The sequence below is a fragment of the Rhinoraja longicauda genome, chromosome 6 (genome assembly GCF_053455715.1).
Source record: "Rhinoraja longicauda isolate Sanriku21f chromosome 6, sRhiLon1.1, whole genome shotgun sequence".
Classification (NCBI taxonomy): Eukaryota; Metazoa; Chordata; class Chondrichthyes; order Rajiformes; family Arhynchobatidae; genus Rhinoraja; species Rhinoraja longicauda.
The window spans coordinates 38,655,306-38,679,023 of NC_135958.1; the positions used below are offsets into that span (position 1 = coordinate 38,655,306).

The window sequence follows — 23,718 nt, forward strand, 5'->3', positions numbered from 1 at the left end:
ACAATTCAAAGGGCCAATTTACATTCCAATTAACCCACCAGCAGCATGTGAGATGATAAAAGTATGAATAAGGGATTCAAATGCAGAAGAGCAGAGTTGGACAATATTACAACGCCATATTTCTTTAGGCAGAGGGTGGTGAATCTGAAATTAATTGCCACAGAAGGCTGTGGAGGCCAAGTCAATGGATATTATTTTTTTAAGGCAGAGATAGATTCTTGATTACTACAGGTGTCAGGGGTTTGGGGGAAGAAGTCAGGAGAATGAGGTTGAGAGAGAAAGCGAGATCAGGCATGATTGAATGGCGGAGTAGACGATGGGCCGAATTTCCTCATTCTGATCCTATCACTTATGAACATGAAATGAAAGCATGTTTTATGATTGCAAGTATATGGCCAAAGCTCAACGTAGAATCAATTACAAGTATGCAAATGTGTATTTGTCTCTGTCATTGTCAGGCAGGATGGATGCACTTGTGATGGAATGGAGCCTGTAGTGACAACTGAGGAATGCAACTGTGGTCTTCCCAATATTGATGGAACCTTTCATATGCAGTGTTAAATTTCAATCAAGCAGTATGAAGATGTTGAGATCATGGAGGCATTGAGAGATGGTGAAGTAACCCTGATGCTGAGGTTAAATCCTGGTATTTTTCACAGCCTTCATTGAAGGGCAACGTGATGATGAGAAAAGGGAGGAATTCAGAGATCATGGTTTCAGAGTAGGAATAAAGAATCATGACATTTATTTTTAGTTTTTGAGATTCAGTGCGGAAACAGGCCATTCGGCCCACCAAGTCCGCACATGGGCAATCCCCGCACATTAACACTATTCTACACACACTAGGGACAACTTTACATTTCACCAAGCCAATTAACCTACAAACCAGTACGTCTTTGGAGTGTGGGAGGAAACTGAAGATCTCGGAGAAAATGGGGTCACCAGGAGGGCGTACAAACTCCATACAGACTGGCACCTGCAGTCAGGATCGAACCCGGGTCCCTGGCACCGTAAGGCAGTAGCTCTACCACTGTGCTGTCACATGTTTGCACAATGTACTGGAGTAACTCAGAGGGTCATCTCTGGCAAACATTGATAGGTGACGTTTTGGGTCGTGAGCCTCCAGGCTGATTGGGTAGTGGGGGGGGGGGGGGGGGGGGAGGACAGACGAAGCTTGGCAAGTGATAGGTGCATAGAGCTGAGGTCTCATCATTTGCCAAACTTTATCCTGCATCTCCTGGTTTCTTCCCCCACCACCACAATCAGTCAGAAGAATCATAATTACGTACAGGAAAATAACTGCAGATGCTGGTTTAAATCGAAGGTAGGCACAAAAAGCTGGAGTAACTCAGCGGGTCAGGCAGCATCTCAGGAGAGAAGGAATGTGTGATGTTTCAGGTCGAGACCCTTCTTCAGACTGATGTCAGGGGAGGGGGCGGGACCCGCCCGGGACCCGCCCCCTCCCCTGACATCAGTCTGAAGAAGGGTCTCGACCTGCAATGTCACCCATTCCTTTCTCTCCTGAGATGCTGCCTGACCCGCTGAGTTACTCCAGCTTTTTGTGTCTACCATAATTACGCACATAATATTTAAAAACTAATTCAAAGTCAAAAGCTAAAGGGGTGAATTGGCGTTTCTGAGACTGCACCCCTTGAATGTGGTAGGATGTGGACCAAAGTAACAATGACTTTAACAACTCCTAATTGGAACGGAAGGATATAAACAAACAGAAACTTGACCAATCAAGGTAAAGTTATGCTGACACTTGTCAAGGTTGCTAAAAGCTAAAATTGTTACATTCAATATTAGGTCCAGAAAGTTGTAAAATGTCTTGTCAGATGAGATACTCTGCTCTGAGCTTACTATTCAAACTATCGTGTTCAAATTAATACATGCATTGATGACATCCTCTTAACATATTTGAAATATCCCAAAAACTCTTTCAATGCTTAAAAGTTTTTCATTCAAAAATTAAATATTAGATTCAAACCTGAAACTTAAAAAACTTGGGCAGTAATGTCCAATTCAATGACAATCTAAGGTAGTCATTCCTCAATTACATGTAACTACTCCTGGAGTAAGAAGGCACGATATGTTTTAGTTTAATAGTTTAGTTTAGAGATACAGCACGGAAATAGGCCCTTTCAGCCCACCAGGTCCGCGCCGACCAGCGACATTAACACTATCCTATACCCACTAGGGACAATTTCTACATTTACCAAGCAATATCCTACCCGAATCTTGGAGAAAACCCACGCAGGTCACGGGGAGAACATACAAAACTCCGTACGGACAGCACCTGTAGTCGGGATCGAACCCAGGTCTCCATCGAACCCAGGTCTCCGGCGCTGCATTCGCTGTAAGGCAGCAACTCTACCGCTGCGCCACCATGCCGTCAGAGAGCCAATACTGGGGTGATATATTGTTCACCTTTGAAATAAGCAGCTGCTAAAAAGTACTTGCATTTATTTATAGAGTCTGTATTCCCAATGTCTATTCAGAAGCCAAATGCAACCCACCAATTTTCACCACAGGTTCTCATGCAGACTAACCACTTTTTCGCTGAGGGATGATATTAGCCACCACTCTGGGAGCCTCAACTTCTTTATAAAACAAAATCACTGGCTGGACTCTTCCATTCCCCTTGTCAAGTTGGGAGGGACTATACATTAAATTTTATTAAACCAACCTACCTGAGGCGAGAAGAAACCTTTTCACCTAGAGAGTTGTGAATTTGTGGAATTCTCTGCCACAGAAGGCAGTGGAGGCCAATTCACTGGATGAATCTAAAAGAGTTAGAGCTCTAGGGGCGAGTGGAATCAAGGGATATGGGGAGAAGGCAGGCACGGGTTACTGATTGCGGATGATCAGCCATGATCACAATGAATGGCGGTGCTGGCTCGAAGGGCCAAATGGCCTCCTCCACCTATTTTTTATGTTTCTATGTTACCTCTTTGTCAAAGATAGATGCTGCAGCCAAACCAAATAAAAGAATAACCCTGACACAGTTGACAAGATTAAGCCTTGCATAACTAATATGATAACAGTCATTTTGTTTGGATAACACCTGCCCCTACCCTTTGACTATGACCCCATAGTCAAATACCAGGCCATCATCTCCCAGATTGTTCCTGATCCCATCACCTCTAGCGATCTTCCCTCCACGGCCTATCATTCCCCAGCCCTACACTGCATGTTTCAATCCCCTTCCCAAAATCCACAAACAGGACTGACCTGGCAGACCCATTGTCTCTGCCTAGTCCTGCCCCATTGACCACAACTCCAAATACCTTGATTCCATCCCATCCCCCCCTAATAATAATAATAATAATAATTCATTTATTTTATATAGCGCCTTATCGCATGCTCAAAGCGCTTTACAAAAACAATTAACATAGAAACAAACAGACAAACTATCCTGACGGAAAAGCGGCGAATAAACAACGCCAGCGTCCTCTCACGTCAGGGTCCGGCAGTAGACATTAAAAAGCACAAGACACACAGATATAATTTTTTACACAAAACAGCCAACACAGTGATTGCTCTAGGCACACCCTCACTGTGATGGAAGGCAAAGTCTTATCTCCTCCTCATTCTTCTCCCGTGGTGCCACGAGGTGATCGAGGCTCCCAACTTTTTGAAGCCCCCACCGGGCGATGGAAAGTCCCAGGGCCGAGCCGAGCAGGCCGATGAAAGTCCTGAGCCCCCACTGGGCGATGGAAAGTCCCAGGGCCGAGCCGAGCAGGCCGATTAAGGTCCTGAGCCCCCACCGGGCGATGGAAAGTGCTGCGGCTGAGCCACGCAGGGCGATGAAGGGCCTGCGGGCGGGTCGATCGTACCTCGCGCTTCGGGGCGGTCGAAGCTGCTACGGCTGGAGCTCCCAAAAACCAGTCGCCAGCCAGGGACCTGCGAACTCCCGATGTTGCGGTCTGCAGGGCCCACGGCCGAAGCCTCCGAGATGGTAAGTCCAGGCCCTGCGACCGGAGTCTTTGAGGTCGATCCCAGCTGGAGGCCGCCGACTCCACAATGTTAGGCCGTAGCGCGAACGGAGATACGACACGGTAAAGGTCGCATCTCCGTTGAGGAGGAGATTTGAAAAAAGGTTTCCCCCAACCCCCCCACCACACCCCCACATACACAGAGTTAAAAATAAAACAAAACGTACATTTAACGACGAAATGACAAAAAAACAACAAAAAAAACAGAGAGACTGCCGGTGAGCCGCAGCTGCAGAACACAGCCACGCCCCCTTATCCCTTGTCACATCCGAGACACCTCACATGCCCTTCACCTCTTCAACAACTTTTAGTTTCTTGGCCCCCTTTACCTCTTCTTGACCATAGACACCCAGTCCCTCTACACCTCCATCCCCCCACCAGGAATGTCTCAAAGACGATCGATTCTTCCTTGACCAGAGAGCCAATCCATTTCCCTCTACTGACACACTCCTAATAACACCTGGTGGAACTTATCCTCACCCTCAACAAATTCTCCTTTGACTTCACTCACTTTCTCCAAGATGTAGCCAAGGGCCCAGCTATGCTGCCTGCAATGCATGTATGCAATGTCGATGACATTGAACAGCCGTTGTTCCACATGTACACTGACACCGTCCCTCAACTCCTTCCCCACTACATCAACGACCGCATCCATCGCCCCGTGCAGGACTCATTGATTTCATTAGCTTTCCGTCGCATCTGTTCCCAAGACGAAGGCTTCCATTCCTCAGTGAGGGATGTCCTCGTTCTTTAGTAAATGTAGTTTCACCCCTGCTGTCATGGATGGATCTCTCACCGCATGTCCTCTGCGTCCGATGGTTCTATTCTTGCTCCCCCTCCCACCCAGATGGAACAAGGATAGAGTTCCCCTGGTCCTCACCTTCACTCCACCAGCCTTCGCATCCAACACATCATCCTCCGACATTTCCGCCACCTCCAACATGATCCCATCATCAGTCACATCTTTTCATCCCTACCCATTTCCACCTTTTGCAGAGACCACTCCCTCTGCAACTCCTTGGTTCACTCATCCCTTCCTGCCCAAATGAACCCCCCTACCCAGGCATTTAACCCGTCAATCACAGGAGATGTAGCACTTGTCCCTATACCACCTCCCTCATTTCCATCTAGGGACCCAGACAGTTCTTCCAGATGAAACTAAGGTTTATGTGCACCTTGTCTAGTCTCACCTACTGCATCTCACCTATTGTTCGTGATGTGGCCGCCTATACATTGGCGAGACCAAGTGCAGATTTGGCAACCATTTCGCCAAACACTAAAGCAGGGTGCACCAAGGCCGGCAGAATCTCAGGAACTGACCATTCTGGCCTGGGCCAATGGTAAGAACATTGAATTCTTCAATTTGTGGTAACTACTTAACCCTCCTCCTCTCCCTTCTTTCCCCGTATAACTCCCCTCCCTCCTCCCAATCCCCTTCCCAATTTGCACCTATTTCCCCACTCCCATTCCACCTACATTCCTTCTTCTAGCTTCACAATCCGCAACTGTTCAATACTCTTGTCTCACACCTTCTGTCCTTTCATCTCTGACTTTTGTTCAACTATCTGCCTATCAAATAAGCCTCCTCACCCAGGGCCATCTTAACGCATGGGCCTGATGGGCACTTGCCCGGGGGCCCACGAGGATAGGGGCCCCATGCTGATCTGTGTATGTTAAGTGACTTGCAATAAATAAATACTACTTTAAAAATGTAGGTTCAATAAGTGCTTTTTTCGCAACATTTTCGGTCACTAAGTGCTTCTCACAGCGATCTGTAAGTGCTTTTCGCAACAATGTAGCACCCTAAGTCCATCGCTAAGTGCTTTTCGGTAAGTGCTTTTCGCCGGCACGACAGGGGGGGCTGGTAGGGAAAGGGGGGTGGGGGAGAGTAAAGGTAGGGGCCCCAGTACACTGCTTTGCCCGGGGGCCCATAATGCTGTAAAAACGGCCCTGTCCTCACCAATCTTTAGGAAAGAGCTTCTTAAGGCACAAGGCTTATTAAGTTAAAAAAAGATTGCTAGTGAACCTTTCAAGCAGTTGTTTACATTTTCACTGCATGTTTTTACATGTTGCTTGGAAGAGGCCAGTTGTTGATGGGACACCAAACTGTAGCACCAAACATAAGTGGCACACTTTGGATACACCTGATCAAGTGTGGGTTTTCTTCAAAAGCACGAGATAATGTTGAAAAATCTGCTTTTAGTCTCACCCGTAGAAACCATCTGCCCAGTTCTATCTGTCATAGATTTTTATTTGGCTACAGTTCATGTTTAGCTTCATGTAAGAATGTTGGAACAGAAAACAGTGGGGGCTAAACAACCACATTCCTGCCATCCAACGCAGTCAAAAGGAGTACGTACAAACTCCGTACAGACAGTTGGCATCGAACACGGGTCTCTGGAGCTGTAAGGTAGCATCTCCACCACTGCGCCACCATGCCACCCTATGTGGACTTTGGCAAGGTCTTTCTTAAGGTTCCTCATGGTAGGCTGCTCTGGAAGGTTAGATCGCATTGGATCCAGAAGGTTGCAGAGAGAGCTGATTTATTGGGTACATATTGGACTTTATAATACAAAGCAGAGGATGGTGGTGGAAAGCTATTTTTCGGACTGGAGGTCCGTGATTAGTGGAATGTCTCAGGGATCAGTGTTGGACCCATTTTCTGCTTGTCATCTACATCAACGATTTGGATGAGAATGTACAGGGCATAGTTAGTAAGTTTGCAGATGATGCTAAAATAGGTGATATTGTAAACCATGAAGAAGCTTATCAAATATTACAACGGGATCCTGATCATCTGGAGTGAGGAATGTCAGATAAAGATAGGTAGACATAAATCCCAATGATACTGATTTACATATTACCAATAAGTTCAGTATATACATTATATATGGTATTTCCATTGCAGCGGTCAGCTTTATGCTTCCTTATAAAGCCCCAAAGCTTATCGTTTGACGAAGAAAATGGGAGCGGTGGTTCTTGACTCAAATAATAACAACAAAGAGATCTTCACGACGTGGCCGTTAGTTAGTCGTTTATCGAAGCAAAATACAAAACAGATTAGTATATCTCCCGTCGTTAACTTGTTTGTTTGTAGTAAGAACTTAGTTTCTCACTGACACTCCTTTCTATCCTGTTACTGACTAAAACCTTATGTTTTAGTAGGCTTGACTTGTATGGCCTGCTAACCTTATATCGGCAGGTTCTTTATTGTCAGTGAAGCATTATGTCAGTACTGGGCAAGTTATACTCATGATGAGACTCCTCCCTTGGATCCACCCACTTCATATACAAAAGCATAGTATTAACCTCTTGGTGTCCAAAAATAATACAGCAGGATACAAAGTAATATAATAATATACCAAAATAACTAATAAACACAAAATGGCTCCTATATCCATAATATCCAAATTCTTCTCAAGTGCATAACCAATGTCTTAACTATGTGTAGCATATATGGATAAAACACATTCTAGAGAGAGACATTTTGGCACACTGCTCATGCAGTTGTCTTACATTGCAGTTTATGGTTCAACTCTAGTGAAACAGCTGTCCGAGGTTAATAAAACGACATGATTTTTATGGCCCTCTTTTCTTACAAACTGACCTCTTACCAGGTTCAATGTGCCAAAGACCAGTGTCTCTAATTCAAGAGAGTTGTCCAAAGTTTCATACTTTTTGGTCTATTAAATCCAACTTTTACGTTTTGTAGTGTTCAATGGCTAATATGATTTCTGTAATTAAACTCATATCCCCTCGGATCCATGGATCATGGGAGCAATGGTTTGAAGGTCTTCAATCGTAATTGATGACTGTTTCTCTTTCTACAGATGCATTTTCTGCCATAGCTCTACATTGTTGGTCATAAGACATTAGTACAATAAGCCCTCGTTTTTACGGACCTCTTTATAACGGATTTTGGTTATAGTGGACTGACCTACCGAGCGTCGCTGCCAGGCTGGGCTGCCGGGGCCATCCCAGCCCATTTCACCACCCCAGCCACTCTCAGGCCACGCCTGCCACCGCTGCCATTGCCAGCATCACCATCAACCTTTACCTGCAACCAATGATCCGCCGATCCACGCCTCTCCCGCGGAGACAGCAAGCCACGGCCGTTGACTCACCTCAATCCCAATCCCAATAACAAACCAAGAATCTGAAGAAGGGCCCCGACCCAAAACATCACGAATCCATGTTCTCTTGAGATGATGCATGGCATGCTGAGTTACTCCAGCACCTTGTGTCTTTTGTGCATTAACCAGCACCTGCAGTTGTTTGCATCTACAATGATAATCCCTTACTTGGTTATAACGGACAATCGGCAATAACGGATACCATTCCTTTCCCTTAGGTCCATTATGTCGAGGGTTTACTGTATTCTCTAAAATAGTCTACAACTACCTAATCATCTGAAGTGTTCAGATACTTCTATTCCAATAACACAGTACGTGGAGCTTATTGCGGTAAAGGGCAATGGTTGTGCGTGGATTCCAAACAAAGCAGAAAACAGACTTGAGCAGCAATCAAATAGCAAAACATTGCAGGGGCTGAAATTCTGAAATAAGTCCACAAAATACCGGAAATACTTGGGCCAGGCACCTACTTAATTTAGTTTGGTTTAGAGATATAGTGTGGAACAGACCGTTCAGCCCATCAAGTCCATGCTGACCATCAATCTCCCATTCACACCAGATCTATGTCAACCTACTTTCACATCCACTCAGAGCAATGTACAGAGACCAATTATGTCACAAACTCGCATGCCTTTAGGATAAGGGTAGAAACCAAAGCTCCCGGAGTAAACCCAGGCAGTCAAAGGGAGACTGCAAAGATCTAAATTTATATGCAAACTCCCCACAGATTGCACCACCCGAAGTCAGGATCGAACGCAGTCCTCTGTGGCACTGTCATATATTCTACATATGTGTGATGTGTTGCAACGAGGGTAGGACTTTCACAGTGAACAGTAGAGCCCTGGGGAATGCTATATAACAGAGGGACCTAGGGCGACATTTACATATCCTAAGAATGTGTCACAAGTAGACAGGGAGGTGAAAAGGCCTTTTGACATGTGGCCCATTCAATATAGAAGCTGGGATGATATGTTGCAGTTGTACAAGACATTGATGAGATAGCACTTAGCCATTGAGCTAGAAAGAGTGCAAAAAGATTTACAAGCACGTGGTCAGGACTCAAAATGCATTGTGATTAGGATTAGGGTTTTGAATGGTGGGGCAGGCTATTGCTTTATTCCTTGGAGGGTAGGAGACTGAGCAATGTTAAGCAGTGTGTAAAATCACGAGGGGCACACTGAGCAGTGTGTAAAATCACGAGGGGCTTACTGCAAATAACGCGAATGCACATATTATTTTTCCCAAGGTTGAGGAATCAGGAACTAGAGTGCATAGGCAAAGAGGGCAAAGATTAAATCAGAATCTGAAGGGCAACTTTTTATTGGTTTATTATTGTAATGTGTACCAAGACACCGTGAAAAGCTTTAGTTTATGTGCTATCCTATTACATCAGGTAATATTGTACCATGTACAACCAAGCCTTGCATAAATGCAACAAATAGAAAATACCAGAGTGTAGAATATTGTTTTTCAGTATTGAAGTGTTACAATTCCAGAAAAAAAGTCCAATGTACGCAATGAGGTAGGTTAGAGGATTGGGACTATACCCTAGCTTATGGCAGAACCGTTCAAAAGCCTGATAACGGAGGGGAGAAGGCTGTTCCTGAGTCTGGTGGGAAATGCTTTCAAACTTTTATAGTTGCTGCCCACAGAGAGTGGAGGGAAAAAGAAATAACCAGGGTGAAAAGAGGTCCCGAGACAGCATGAAGTGTCGGTGGTGCAGTATCGTCAGTGTGATGGACTGGGCTACATCTACCTCTCTCCTATTCCTGGGCAGAGTTGTTCCAAAACCAAGCTGTGATGGAACCCGATAGTATGCTTTCCACAGTGCATCTGCAGAAATTGGTGAGAGTCATTGGGACACGCTGAATTTCCTTAGTCTTCTGAGGAAGTAGAGGCATGGGTGTGTTTGTTTTGGCTGTGGCTTCATTGTGGTTGGTGCAGGGCAGATTGTTGGCGATGTTTATGCTGAGGAACTTGAAGCTCTCAACCATTTCCACTTTGGCACCATTGACGCTGATTGGGGCATGTACTCCACCCTGCTTCCTGACCTCAGTAGCCACCTCCCTCATTTTGCTGACATCGAGGGAGAGGTTGTTGTCTTGACACCAAGCTCTCCATTTCCTTCCTGTACTCTGCCTTGACATTGTTTGAAATCTTGGCCATTGCAAACGTGTCGATGGTGTGAGAGCAGAATTTGGCGGCACAGTGAGTGTGTAGGTGAGTATAGTAAGTGGCTGGAACGCATCCATGTGGGGCACCTGTATGAGGATCATTGTGGAGGATTATTGTCATCTATCCTCACTGATGATAGTGTATGGGTCAGAAAGTCAAGGCAGATGGGAGTGCTGACTCCCAGCTCCAGGGCTTTAGAGGTGAGTTTGAATGGGATTATGGTGTTGAAAGCAGAGCACCAGTCAACATATAGAAGTCTGAATGTGTGTGAAGGAAGTGCAGTTGCTGATTTAAACCGGATAAACACAAAATGCAGGAGTAACTCGGCGGGACAGGCAGCATCTCTAGAGAAAAGGAACAGGTGACATTTCGAGTTGAAACCCTTCTTCAGACTGTCAGGAGAAAGGGACCCTTCCCTGACCCTATATGTCCATTTAGAAGTCTGACATAGGTGTTCGTGTTGCCTAGAAGTATCAGAAAAGAGGTTCAAGCTGGTGAATGGCATCTACTGTGGACGTTGCGATGGCAACCAAAGTGAAGTGGACCAAGGCTGGCTGCGAGGCTGGAGTTAATGTGCATCATCGCCATCTCTCAAAGCACTTCATGATGGTGGGTGTCGGGGCCACTGGACAGCAGTCATTAAGGCACTCTACCTTGCTTTTTGTTGGTGCCGGGATGATGGTGGTCTTCTTGAAGTAGTGGGGTCCTCGGGATGGAGTCGTGAGCGATCAAAGATGTCTGTGAATACTCCTGCCACCTGGTCTCAGCAAGTGCTGAGGGAATCCATCCAGGCCAGTTGCTGTCCATGGGTTCACTCTCAGAACTGAGCATCAGCTACGGTGACTGGTGGTACAGGCACACCTAAGATTAACAGGGCTGTGACACAGATGGTTGTATGTTTACTGGATGAACAGCTAGACAAAGTTGTTGAGGCAGCTATAAAAACATTTAAAAGACATTTGGACAGGTGCATGGAGAGGAAACGTTTCGTAGGATATGGGTCAAACACATGGGGGGGGGGTGAGCGTGGATAGGCATCTTGGTTAGCATGTGCATGCTGGGCGAACTGGCCTATTTCATCATTAGATGACGATCATTCTATGACTCTAATGATCTTGCAGCACTTTATTTCGTTGTAGCTATCTTTAGCAGATCTATTTTTATTATACGTATGCAAGTATCTACAAAATGATATGTAAAAGAAAACTTATTCACAAAATGCTGGAATAACTCAGCAGGTCAGGCAGCATCTCAGGAGAGAAGGAATGGGTGACGTTTCGGGTCGAGACCCTTCTTCAGACTGATGTCAGGGGGGCGGGACAAAGGAAGGATATAGGTGGAGACAGGAAGATAGAGGGAGAACTGGGAAGGGGGAGGGGAAGAGAGGGACAGAGGAACTATCGCCCATTCCTTCTCTCCTGAGATGCTGCCTGACCTGCTGAGTTACTCCAGCATGTTGTGAATAAATACCTTCGATTTGTACCAGCATCTGCAGTTATTTTCTTACACTACCTGTAAAACAAAACTAGTCAAAATATATAAATACCTTCCAAAAGCATTGAAAATATATTTCATCCATTCATTAAACGTTATTCACATTATTCCCGTTGTCATGTATCTGTGCACTTTGAATGACTCGATTGTAATCATGTATTGTCTTTCTGCTGACCAGTTAACGCGCAACAAAAGCTTTTCACTGCACCTCGGTACAAGTGACGATAAACTAAACTAGACTCAACCAAAGAACAATTTTTTTTAAATATATAAAATACGGAACAGGAAACGAAGTGCTGAAGGAACTCAGCAGGCCAGGCAGCATCTATGCAGGGAAAAGACCAGGTGATGTTTTAGGTCCAGACTCTTCTTCAGACTGATGAGATGATTAAACACAGAATATGCTGATTTGTCTTTTTGCACTATTATTGTTAGTTTTTATGTGTGTGTGTATATATGTATATATACTTTTCTCTTTCTCCAGAGATGCTGACTGACCCAGTGAGTTACTCCAGCTTATATATATATATATATATATATATATATAAGATAGACACACATGTATAGAACATGTGTGTGTGTGTGTATATGTATATATACTTTTCTCTTTCTCCAGAGATGCTGACTGACCTAGTGAGTTACTCCAGCTTAGATATATATATAAGATAGACACACATGTATAGAATATATATGTGTGTGGGTGTGTGTATGTACATACACACACACTGAACTTTTCTTTCTCCTTTATCATCTTGTTTGCAGTGTACTATGTTTACATATTCGTAAAAGAATATAACTGCAGATGATGGTACAAATCGAAGGTATTTATTCACAAAATGTTGGAGTAACTCAGCGGGTCAGGCAGCATCTCAGGAGAGAAGGAATGGGTGACGTTTTGGGTCGAGACCCTTCTTCAGACTGATGTCCATATTCTATTGTTCTGCTGCAAGTAGGAATGTCGTTGTTCTCCCAGGGACACATGACAATAAAACACCGAGGATAGACTGAAGTTTGTCAGTCTGAAGAAGGGTCTGGACCCGAATCGTCGCCCATTCCTTCTCTCCACAGATGCTGCCTGTCCCGCTGGAGGTACTCCAGCGTTGTGTGTCTGCCCTCGGTGTACACCAGCACCTGCAGTCCCTCCCCACACATTCCCGGCACTAAAACACTCTGGGCCCTGGACACCTGTCGTGTGTGTGTGTGTGTGTGTGTGTGTGTGTGTGTGTGCTGGAGCAGGGTCCCGTTACCACGTCCCGCCCGGGTTGTGCCTGTGGGTCTGAGATCCACCTGTGGTGCGGGGTGGGCAGATGGACAGGCGCTAGCTAGCTAGCTAGCTCCTCCTGGCGTGGTAGGGCTGTGTGTGTAATTGGGTCCATGTTCACAAGGTCTGGCCGCTGGCACCTGCTGTCCAGATAGTTTCCACGTTGAGGAATGCGAGGGGCGGGCTGCTGACTCGCTGCACTTGTTCCACTGGTGCACTGGTTATTCCTGTCATTATTTGAACTTCTCCCGTCTTGAGACCCGAGCTGGGGCAGAGCGGGGCTTCGGGAGCACACTTCTTCAGGCTGAATGCTCTCGGGGGGAGAAGGGGAATACACAGCCATGCCCCGCTCGTTCCTGGTGAAGAAACACTGCAGCACCAAGAAGCCCAACTACAGTCAGCTGGAGATCCAGAATGGTAAGAACGCCACTGGCAGTGGTTTCTCTTTTACATTGTTCATTAGTCAATAGTCGTTTATTTGTCACATACACATAAATGTGCAGTGAAATGAAAGATTACCCGCAGTTCAACAATAAGACCAATAAGATTTAATCAATAATAATGCAATAACACATACAATCATAAACTAACACCAAACAAAAGAAACATCCATCACAGTGAGTATTTTTAGCTGTGCAAATAAACTGTATTTCTTTCACTCTTAAACATTTAGTTTGGAGTATAATGTTGTTGTTGTTTATAATGTAAGTTGTTGAGACAGAATGTTCCAATTTACTTTGTCCATTTCTTTAAAAAGTGCAATAGCCCCGTCTTGATATTGGTGCATTCATTCACAAAATGCTGGAGTAACTCAGCAGGTCAGGCAGCAGTCTTTTTGCAACCCGTCACAACCGAAGGGTAAACTCTGCCAGGTAGAATCACTGAGCAGATAGTTTTCACAGCGCGGTTTGCAAGATAAAGCGCCAGGCTCAGCAGGTGCATCGCCTTGCAGGCGGGTCCCCAATTCTTGTTCACAGGATCGCCCTGCAACACCAGGCTGGTATAAGCAACAGGCATGTTTGGGCTGCTTTCTCAAGTATTCTGTTTTGCCGCCCTCCCCCCCAACTAAAAAAATAAATAAATACACGTTACTGTAAAGCAAACTTCTTTCTTCAGAAGTCCCCTGTGTCGTTTATTTTTAGTGGCTTGTTTCGTGTTCCATACTAGACTTCCCCTTTAACTTGTGGGGACCCATTCAGAGGGACGTTGGTCTCTTAGTTTGAGTGAATCATTTCCTGTAGAATTTTTGCTAATTGACCAGGGTTTTCACCTCACAAAAGGGAGGCCTGTTTTTTTTTTGCATTGGTATAGCTTAATTGCAAGGGGACGGTGGTGGTGGAAGTGTGAATGACAAAGGGAGTTAGCTGTTTGGCACAAATGTGCATATTATGCATGAAAATAACGAGTGGTGGACATTTTCATTCCCTTTGTAAAGATATTCAGGGTTGAAAGAAATTGACAAACAGCATTTGATTCGATCTTTCAATGGCCATCGATTTCCTCTTGAGAAAAGTGTTTAGTTAGCACAAAGAATCCTACTACTGTGCTTCTGTATTCTCTATTTTTACCTGTTAAAGATGACTCACTCCCATTCATTTAAAAATACTACATTGCTGGGACTGGAAAACTTGTTTAAACACAACGATTAGGTGAAATATTATTTGTTCTGGTTGTTTGTTATGGATAAGGCAATCCTCTTTCATGCTTCATCAGCCAGTATTTCTTATCAACTTGTACGAGTTGTGAATCTGCTTTCTTTTCAGCCTCGGCCATTTTGCCATATTTATATGAGGAGTTGACATTTCCACTGATGGCACAGCCTGAAGTTCTCGCCCCCATCGGTTGTGACCCACCCGCACTGTGGGACAGGGCTCCGATCAGTCTCCGAATGTGCCTGCCCCTGCCCCTGCCCCTGGATGCTGAGATTGGAACAGAAACATCATTCAGCAGCCAGCCAAGCCTGGAGATCAGTGTGAAGGAATGTCGAGCTGTCAGGGACAGCAACACCCCACTAAGGAACACTGTGAATGACCTCAGCCTGTCCCTTTCCAAAAGAGCCAAGAGAAGAGAGACAAACAATGGCACATTTAAAGGAGATGGTGACACAGAGGAGAAAATCCTTGGGGTTGAAAGTGCTGCCGAAGCAATCCTGGAGAGGTTTGAGTGTTTTCATTGTCACAAGGCATACAATACTTCATCTGGTCTTTCTAAACACAGACAGCTGCATTGTGAATCACAGACGACAAAATATTTTAACTGCAAGTATTGTGATAAGGAGTACGTCAGCCTGGGTGCATTGAAGATGCACATAAGAACTCACACTCTGCCCTGTGTCTGCAAAATCTGTGGCAAAGCCTTCTCTAGACCATGGCTCCTGCAGGGACACATCAGAACACATACCGGTAAGTACAAATACAACATTCCGGTCAGGGAGAGGGTTGAAAAACCACCAGGTTCCCACTGCTGATTATTCAGTGACCTGCTGAAAAGTTCATCAATGGAAATGAGGATCAGAATAGGACGGAGGCGCAGCAGTGATGTCTGTTTCACTGCCAGCACCGTCGCCCGCCTCCCCTCCCTCCCTCCCTCCCTCCCACTTGCATCCCTGCCTGAAAGCAAAATTGCCCACAGCACTCGCTGTGTGGCTCATACATAACGTCTGACAAAGGGCTTCCCTGAAGCTAAACACTGGGGAGGAAAAAATGATTGGATAGAAAGTACATATTAATTAAAATGTTATCTTCACACTTATTGTGCTTCGAGAATGTCACATTCTCAGCATCAGGGTTTCCATAAGAAAAAAAACGAATAAAGTGCAGGTTTAACCCTTTACTTAAGAGGAAAGCAAAATTTAACCTTTTTCATTTGTGTAAGAAGGAACTGCAGATGCTGGTTTAAACCGAAGAGAGACACAAAAAGCTGGAGTAACACGGTGGGGCAGGCAGCATCTCTGGAGAGAAGGAATAGGTGACTTTTTCAGGTCGAGACAGGTTGGGTCCGAAGAAGGGTCTCGACCCGAAACGTCACACATTCCTTCTCTTCAGAGATGCTGCCTGTCCCGCTGAGTTACTCCAGCTTTTTGTGTTTGTCTTTATTTTTCATTTGCTGGCTTGATTAATCTATACAATCAATGCCTGCTGCACAAAAGTAATCCTTTCCTAAGATAGACTCAGAAACACATTGGTGTACGTTAATGCTACATGATATTACTCTGCTGGTACCATAATGTATTTGAAGCAATGGGCATTGCGGTTATGTTCATCAATCCTACTGCCACTATATCTCCAAGTTCCCCACATGGATCACCATTATCCAGCAGTGAATCATCATGTAGGATAGATAGCAAGCACCTCATTTAAATTATGTAACACAGTTCATAGCAGGTGCAGCAATTGTGATTTGCTAAACATTGAGTGAATCTTAATTTGAGATTTTAGTTTTTTGTTTTTGACTATTGACGTTGCCCAAAGTACTGCTAGCTGGCAGAGGAGCACAGATCTCTCATGCCATGCTATCTTCAAGGCAAGCCCAATAGCCAAGCAACATACCTGCTGTAATGATTGCCACAGGCATCTGGCTACATTCTGAAGATGGAGCTCCAATATTAGTGATGTCCGACTGGTGATAATAAATGCTCAAGACACAGTAAAGCACTGACATTTTGTCTGGATTGAATTTAATTTAATGGACATGTATACGGAATTAAATTAGGATTTGGAAATATTTGCCACTCAAAAGCAAATGGTTTTACAAAGTGCATGATGTAGCAAACAGTTCATAGTGATTTAATAGCAAATTATTTCACAGGTTTTATTCTACTTTGTTTATTTAAGTATTTGTTAAACAGGACAGGGGATTGGGCCATCACAGATGTACCAATGGTTTACTGTGGGATGGGATACGGTTATTTTGCTGAGTCAAAAAAAAAATCAACGTTGTGATGTCCATAACCTGGTATCTTTTTAAATCGTGCATCCTTCTTGCTAAGGGTAATGTGGAACATTCCTACCTGATTTATATTGTTTGCTCTTTGCAGGGGAGAAACCGTTTGCCTGTCCACACTGCAGCAGGGCTTTTGCAGACCGCTCCAACCTACGAGCACATCTGCAGACACACTCGGATGTGAAGAGATATCATTGCAAGAGCTGCTCAAAGACTTTCTCCAGAATGTCTCTTCTATCCAAACACAAGGAAGCCGGATGCTGCCCCTTACCTTGATGCAAACGCTGTGATATTATTAAATTCTGATGTTATAGCAGGCTGGAGTTTTGCAAAGTGTTGAGGGCCTATTATTTTAGCGTTATCTAATTGAAAATGGTTAAGAAGTACTGTACGGGTTGGTTTGTTAATTCTCAAAATAATTTCACCCCAATGGAGACCTGCAGATGTAATTGGCTAATGTTCAATATCAATGTTCACTCTATTAGTTATGACAAAAGCCCATTTTGTCCATGGAACATAGAGTGGTACTGCACAAGAGGCCCTTTGGCCCACAATGCCTGTGTTGAACATGCTGCTCAGACCAAATCCATCCATTCCCTGCAAATCTGCATGTGTATCCCAAGTCGCTTAAATAGCGCTATTGTATCTGCCACAAACACCACCCCCACAGCTTGTTACAGGCACTTGCCACCCTCTGTTTCATAACACCACCCCCACAGCATGTGGCAGGCACTTGCCACCCTCTGTTTTATGGACAAAAAATTGCCTCGCACATCTCCATTTGCCCCTCTCACTTTAAAACTCTAGAACCTTCCTGTAATGGGTGAACAGGACTGCACACAATACTCTAAATGTAGCCCAACCAAATTCCTATAAAGCTGCATCATGCCTTTCTGATTGTTATACTCAACGTCCCAACCTATGAAAGCAAGCATGCCATATGCCTTCTTTACCACTCTGTCTACTTGTGTTTTGCCACTTTCAAGGAGTTGTGAACTTGGACCTCAATGTTGCTAAGGGTTATGCCATGAATTGTATATTTTCCCCTTGCATTTGACTTCCCAAAGTGCAACACCTCACACTTGTTCAGATTAGACTCCATCTGCCATTTATCCGCCTATTTTTGTAGTTGAGCTATATCCATACGACTAATTCACCGTTAGCCCTGTTTATCTTAATGTCCTGGGGGCCTTCAATGGGGGACTTCATCAAATGCCTTACTAAAATCCATGTTGACAACATCCACCTTAATGCTCTTCAAGCGCTTCAACACATCCTCCTTTTTAATCTCAAACCATCCTTGCATTCTTCACATGGACCTCACCATGTCCTTCTCCTTCGACAGTCTCACCTAGACCCCAAACATAAATTCCCTTCTTTATCGTTGAGTAGTCCTACCTTCTCCCTGGTTACCTTCTTGTTTTTAATCTAGGTTTAAGAAGTTTGGGATTTTCTTTAATTTGACTCAACAAAGGTATTTCATGGCCCCCTTTAGCCCTTCGAATTGTGCACCTGAGTTCTTACAACCTTTCTCTATATTCCATAAAGGCCCTGTCTGATTACATCCTCTTAAACCTTGCATATGCTTTTTTTTTTGGACCAAATTTACAACCTCTTTGGTTGCCTTCCTTATCCTTCCTCCTAACTGGAATATGCCGGTTCTAGACTTTGACCAACTAATCTTTAAACAACTCCCACATGTCGGATGTGGACTTGCCCAGTAACAATTGCTCCCACTGTAACCCTCCCAGGCTCCTTCCTAACCATTTTGTAGTTTGCCTTATTCCACTTTAGTACCGTCCTGCAAGGTCCAGCCTTCTCCCTATTCAAACCAATCTCCAGAATTATGGGGTTGTGATCACTATTCCCCAAAATGCTCTTCCACTGAAACACCAGTCACCTGGCCAGGCTCAACTCCCAATACAAGGTCCAATATGTTCCCTTCTCGGGTTGGACATCGACATACTATTTCAAAAAACACTCGTGTACACCTCTCAAATTTTGCCCCATCTAAACCTTAGGCACTGTGCAAAGCCTAATCATGGTTGATGTTAAACTCTAGAACATTCCATGAAATCAGTAGGAGCAAATCAATCCGCTGGTTAGTATGGAAAATTGTAATGTTAATATCCCATTCTTTGAAAAGATTTGCAGAGTTTTGCAAAACTGAGAAGACGTTTCTTGTACCTCATAATCCAGTAGAATTGGAATCTTACTTAAAGGAGAAATATGGTGCTGGCAGGGGAATGGAAAACATTGGTCCCAGGATCTTAAGAAGCTTTTTCATGGTGGTCCCAAAGAAATTATAAGCAATTTACAAATAAATTTAAAATGAGCTATTGGCATAGATGTGCCACTGACAAAGAAACATTAAAATGAATTTGAACTGTTTACTCGCGATAAAATATAGATGAAACCTTGCTGTCAAGTTTTAAGTTTGGTTATTAGAATCGTTTTTTATTAACTTGCATGAGCTTATAAAACTTAACTTTCAATACTTGTGATGGTTACTTTTATTTTGCCAATTTGCATCTAGATTTCCCATGGATTGCAACTGATTACCTAGCACACTTTATTCCAACATACAAACACTGCTGTACTCTGTGTAAGGTTTTTAATCCAGGGCTAGGTTCACTCTTTAGTCATTTGAAATGCCTACATACAAGGATTTAGTTGGAACATTACATTAAAAAACAATGCTAGGAGGGGTTCTGTTTTACAGACACTGTCACAATGTTCCTGTCTATATTATCCTGAAGGAAAAGTGATTCGAGAATGCTTCGACACAAAATGCTGGAGTAACTCAGCGGGACAGGCAGCATCTCTGGAGAGAAGGAATTGGTGACGTTTCGGGTCGAGACCCTTCTTCAGACTTCTGATTGTGCTTTCCAGCACACTTTGGAGAGAAGAAGCCAATATTTCACTTTACAATCGTAATCAAAAGACTGCCTTTGTTCTTGCTACATTCTACTCATGCTGGAAGTTGGACTAAAACCCTAATTGTTATACCTCAACAAATCTAAGTCAACTCAACAACTACCACACTTTCTGAGGCAGCAAAATTGGAAATAAATGTAGTCCATGGTGCTTAAAAAAATATGACTTTAGATTTACAAAAAAAACTTGGAGCTTCAATGAAAGGAGAATGAAAATGTGCAAATACTGTACAGAATGTAAATATAAATGGTGCTGTGATTTTTCTTGCATATTATGTTGTGAAAACATCATTTAACTTGTCATGTGTTTTTTACTATGTGATAATGGTAATATAAACATAATAGCAGTTCAATAAAATGCCTGTTTAACAGAAGAATTCTTGAGAACATTTTAACATGAGCCAAAGATGTACCAAGACTAAAGATAGACACAAAATGCTGGAGTAACTCAGCAGGACAGATAGTGCCTCTGGAGAGAAGGAATGGGTGATGTTTCTGGTCGAGAACTTTATTTCGACCCGGAAAATCACCCATTCCTTCTCTCCAGAGATGCTGCCTGGCTCGCTCAGTTACTCCAGCATTTTGTGTCCATCCTCGGTGTAAACCAGCACCTGTATTTCCTTCCTACACATATACCAAGGCTAACCAGGTCTATCACCTGAACATCCTGAACACAGATGTAAAATTAACATCTCAGTTTCAATGTAATAGCCTGAAATTAGACATGGATCAGATAGACAGCACCCTTATTTGCCTTGGCCATCTGGGAATCTCTACTCTAGGATTGTCTCATACCTCTGACCTTTGGTCTAATGTAATGTTGGAAGTCATTAACCCAATTTGAGAAATGCCAATTCCCAGTTATGCAATGTAGACCCTTAATTGTGAACAGATTGTGTGTGCGAGAGGGGAAATGTGCACTTTGCATGGAAATAACTTCAAAGATGTTCTACCAGTTCTTCACCCCAGCACAGTGGCGCAGCAGTAGAATTGCTGCCTTACAGCGGCAGAGACCTGGGTTCTATCCTGACTATGGGTGCAGTCAGCACTGAGTTTGTACGTTCTCCCTGTGACCTTGTGGGTTTTCTCCAGGTGCTCCGGTTTCCTCCCACACTCCAAAGGCATACAGGTTTGTAGGTTAATCGGTTTCTGTAAATTGTCCCTAGTGTGTAGGATAGTGCGCGTGTACGGGGTTACAACTGCTTGGCACGAACTCGGTGGGCCGAAGGGCCTGTTTCCATGCTGCTTCTCCCAAGTCTGAAGTAAATTCTAAAGTGTCGGTGGTAGCAGATGTGATGAGTTCCTTCTAACCATGTATACCATGTGACCTCTTCAGGACTGGAAATCCCTGGCTGTGACCATAGCTGTTCTGCTTCCTGTCTGCCTTGGCCTGACCCTGCTGCATGGGCAGGGGTGTGTTGAGGCAATGTTATTTTCAATGGGCAGCATCTTCAGCCCATGGTGCCACCCCAGCTGGGCGTGTGAGCGCACTAAGCATTGCACATTATTTGTAATTCAGTTGTTGGCATATGAGTGGCACTGACTAGCCAGTAGTTATCACCTATCCTTATTAGCCCTCGAGAAGATGGGGATCACGACACTGAACTGTTTTGCAGTTCTTCTAGTAAAGGTTCCCCCGCAACACTGCTGTCTATGATAACCACAAAATAGACAAGTGACAGTCAGGAATCTTCAGGAGCACCAACATATTTCTGATTTGAGAGAGAGGCAGGTTCTAGGCTGTAGTTTTTGGATAAGATGCAGAATGAGAATGATCCAAGAGAAGATGGAAGGAAAGTCTAGAGCCATTGATGTTTTACTGCAGAGGTCAAGGCAGTCTAAATGAGTCCACTAATATATTTTAAACATTAAACATGCGAAAAGCCTAATGATAACTTTTAATATAGGTCTGAAGAAGGGTCTCGACCCGAAACATCACCCATTCCTTCTCTCCTGAGATGCTGCCTGACCTGCTGAGTTACTCCAGCATTTTGTGAATAAATACCTTCGATTTTAATAAGGTTAGATCATTTGGGGAAAAAGGACAGACATTTTTAATAATAATAATTGAATAATTAAAACAATATATTTTTTAAAAGCTGAATATGAAATTGTGTGAAATCTGTGACATCTTTTAACCACCTAGAAATTCAGTTTGCTGAGTGGCACTATATCGAGAGTCACCAGTTTTTTCCAGTGCTACTGGGCATTGATTTCTTTCCTGTGCCCTTCATGCAAGTTCCCAATGCACTAAAAGGGCCATGAATCTCAGTCTTTTGTGCGGCTGTACACAATAACCTTGCATAATTTTAACCATCGTGTGTGAACTGCTCCATCCACACTTTTAAAATTGTGCTTGTCAGCTGTTAGTGTTGCCTGGAAGGAGAGAAATCAAAGTTGTCGCCACAAGGAGCTGCAGATGCTGGTTTGCCATAAAAGACAGAGTGCTGGAGTGACTCACTTGGAAGGAGGCCAGAGACCAGGTTCCGTCAGAGTATGCGTGGGAAATAGAACGGATGTGGGTGAGTGGACAGAATCATCCTGCAGGGAACGATCACTTTGGAACGGTGATTGAAGAAGAGACGGTGATGTGTTCAGGTAAAACCTGCGGATGCTGGTTCAAATCGAAGGTAGACACAAAGTGCTGGAGTTACTCAGCGGGCCAGGCAGCATCTCTGGAGAGAAGGAGTAGGTGATGTTTTGGGTCGAGATCAGTCTGAAGAAGGGTCTCGACCCAAAACGTCACCTATTCCTTCTCTCCAGAGATGCTGCCTGACCCGCTGAGGTACTCCAGCATTTTGTGTTTGTCTGGAGAAGTGAGGATATAGAGGATTTTATCCTGGTTCTGCAAATGGGGGGATGGGAAGTCAGAGTTGTGTGTGAAATAGAATGAATACTGTCGACAAGGAAGAATTTTGTGTTCAGATAAGAGGAAAACATGTCAGAAACTCTGGCGTGAAAGGCACTACCATTGAAACAGATGCAGAGAAGATGGAGGAACTAGGAGAATGGAACGGGGTCCTCCCAGGAAGCAGGGTGGGGGTCTGTGGGGTTGTAATGGATCCTGGTCACCAACCTGACATCCGAAATGGAGATAAGAGGTAGAGAAATCACAAAGAAGTAAAGAGTTAGAGATGGACCGCATAAAGGTGAAAACTAGATCAAAACAGACAGGAGAGTTACTAAAAGCAATGTGAATGTGGGTGATAGCAGGAAGTGATGGTCAATACCAGAAAAAAGAGGTGAGGGAGGGGGCTTGGGTAAGAGTGAAACAAAACATGTTTCATACATTTTTCATGGAGGAAATAAGTGCTTGTATCCACAGTGGTGTAACAGTTAGTGCACCTGCCTCACAGCTCCAGCGACCTGGGTTCAATCTTGACCAAGGCCTTCCAGTCTACTCCTGTATACCAGAGATGTGCTGTTAGGTTGTTTAAGAAAATAACTGCAGATGCTGGTACAAATCGATGGTATTTATTGACAAAATGCTGGAGTAACTCAGCAGGTCAGGCAGCATCTCGGGAGAGAAGGAATGGGTGACGTTTCGGGTCGAGACCCTTCTTCAGACTGAGATTTTGGGTCAATAGACAATAGACAATAGGTGCAGGAGTAGGCCATTCAGCCCTTCGAGCCAGCACCGCCATTCAATGCGATCATGGCTGATCACTCTCAATCAGTACCCCATTCCTGCCTTCTCCCCATACCCCCTCACTCCGCTATCCTTAAGAGCTCTATCCAGCTCTCTCTTGAAAGCATCCAACGAACTGGCCTCCACTGCC

The 23,718-nt window shown here is 44.2% G+C and overlaps 1 protein-coding gene across 1 annotated transcript; it reads left to right on the top strand.

Moving 5' to 3' along the window:
- Positions 1–13,313: 13,313 nt before the first annotated feature.
- snai3 (snail family zinc finger 3) lies at positions 13,314–17,392 on the top strand. Its single transcript, XM_078401786.1, has 3 exons — positions 13,314–13,478; positions 14,825–15,463; positions 17,098–17,392. Exons 1-3 carry the CDS (start codon positions 13,370–13,372, stop codon positions 17,277–17,279), a joined length of 930 nt encoding a protein of 309 aa, XP_078257912.1. The 5' UTR covers positions 13,314–13,369; the 3' UTR covers positions 17,280–17,392.
- The last annotated feature ends 6,326 nt before the right edge of the window (positions 17,393–23,718 follow it).

Bases quoted from the DNA above. Each gene is read 5' to 3' on its own strand.
- snai3 (XM_078401786.1), top strand. From the start codon at position 13,370: ATGCTCTCGGGGGGAGAAGGGGAATACACAGCCATGCCCCGCTCGTTC. The intron at 13,479-14,824 runs GTAAGAACGCCA...CTTTCTTTTCAG, and splicing joins TCAGCTGGAGATCCAGAATG to CCTCGGCCATTTTGCCATAT. The intron at 15,464-17,097 runs GTAAGTACAAAT...TGCTCTTTGCAG, and splicing joins ACACATCAGAACACATACCG to GGGAGAAACCGTTTGCCTGT.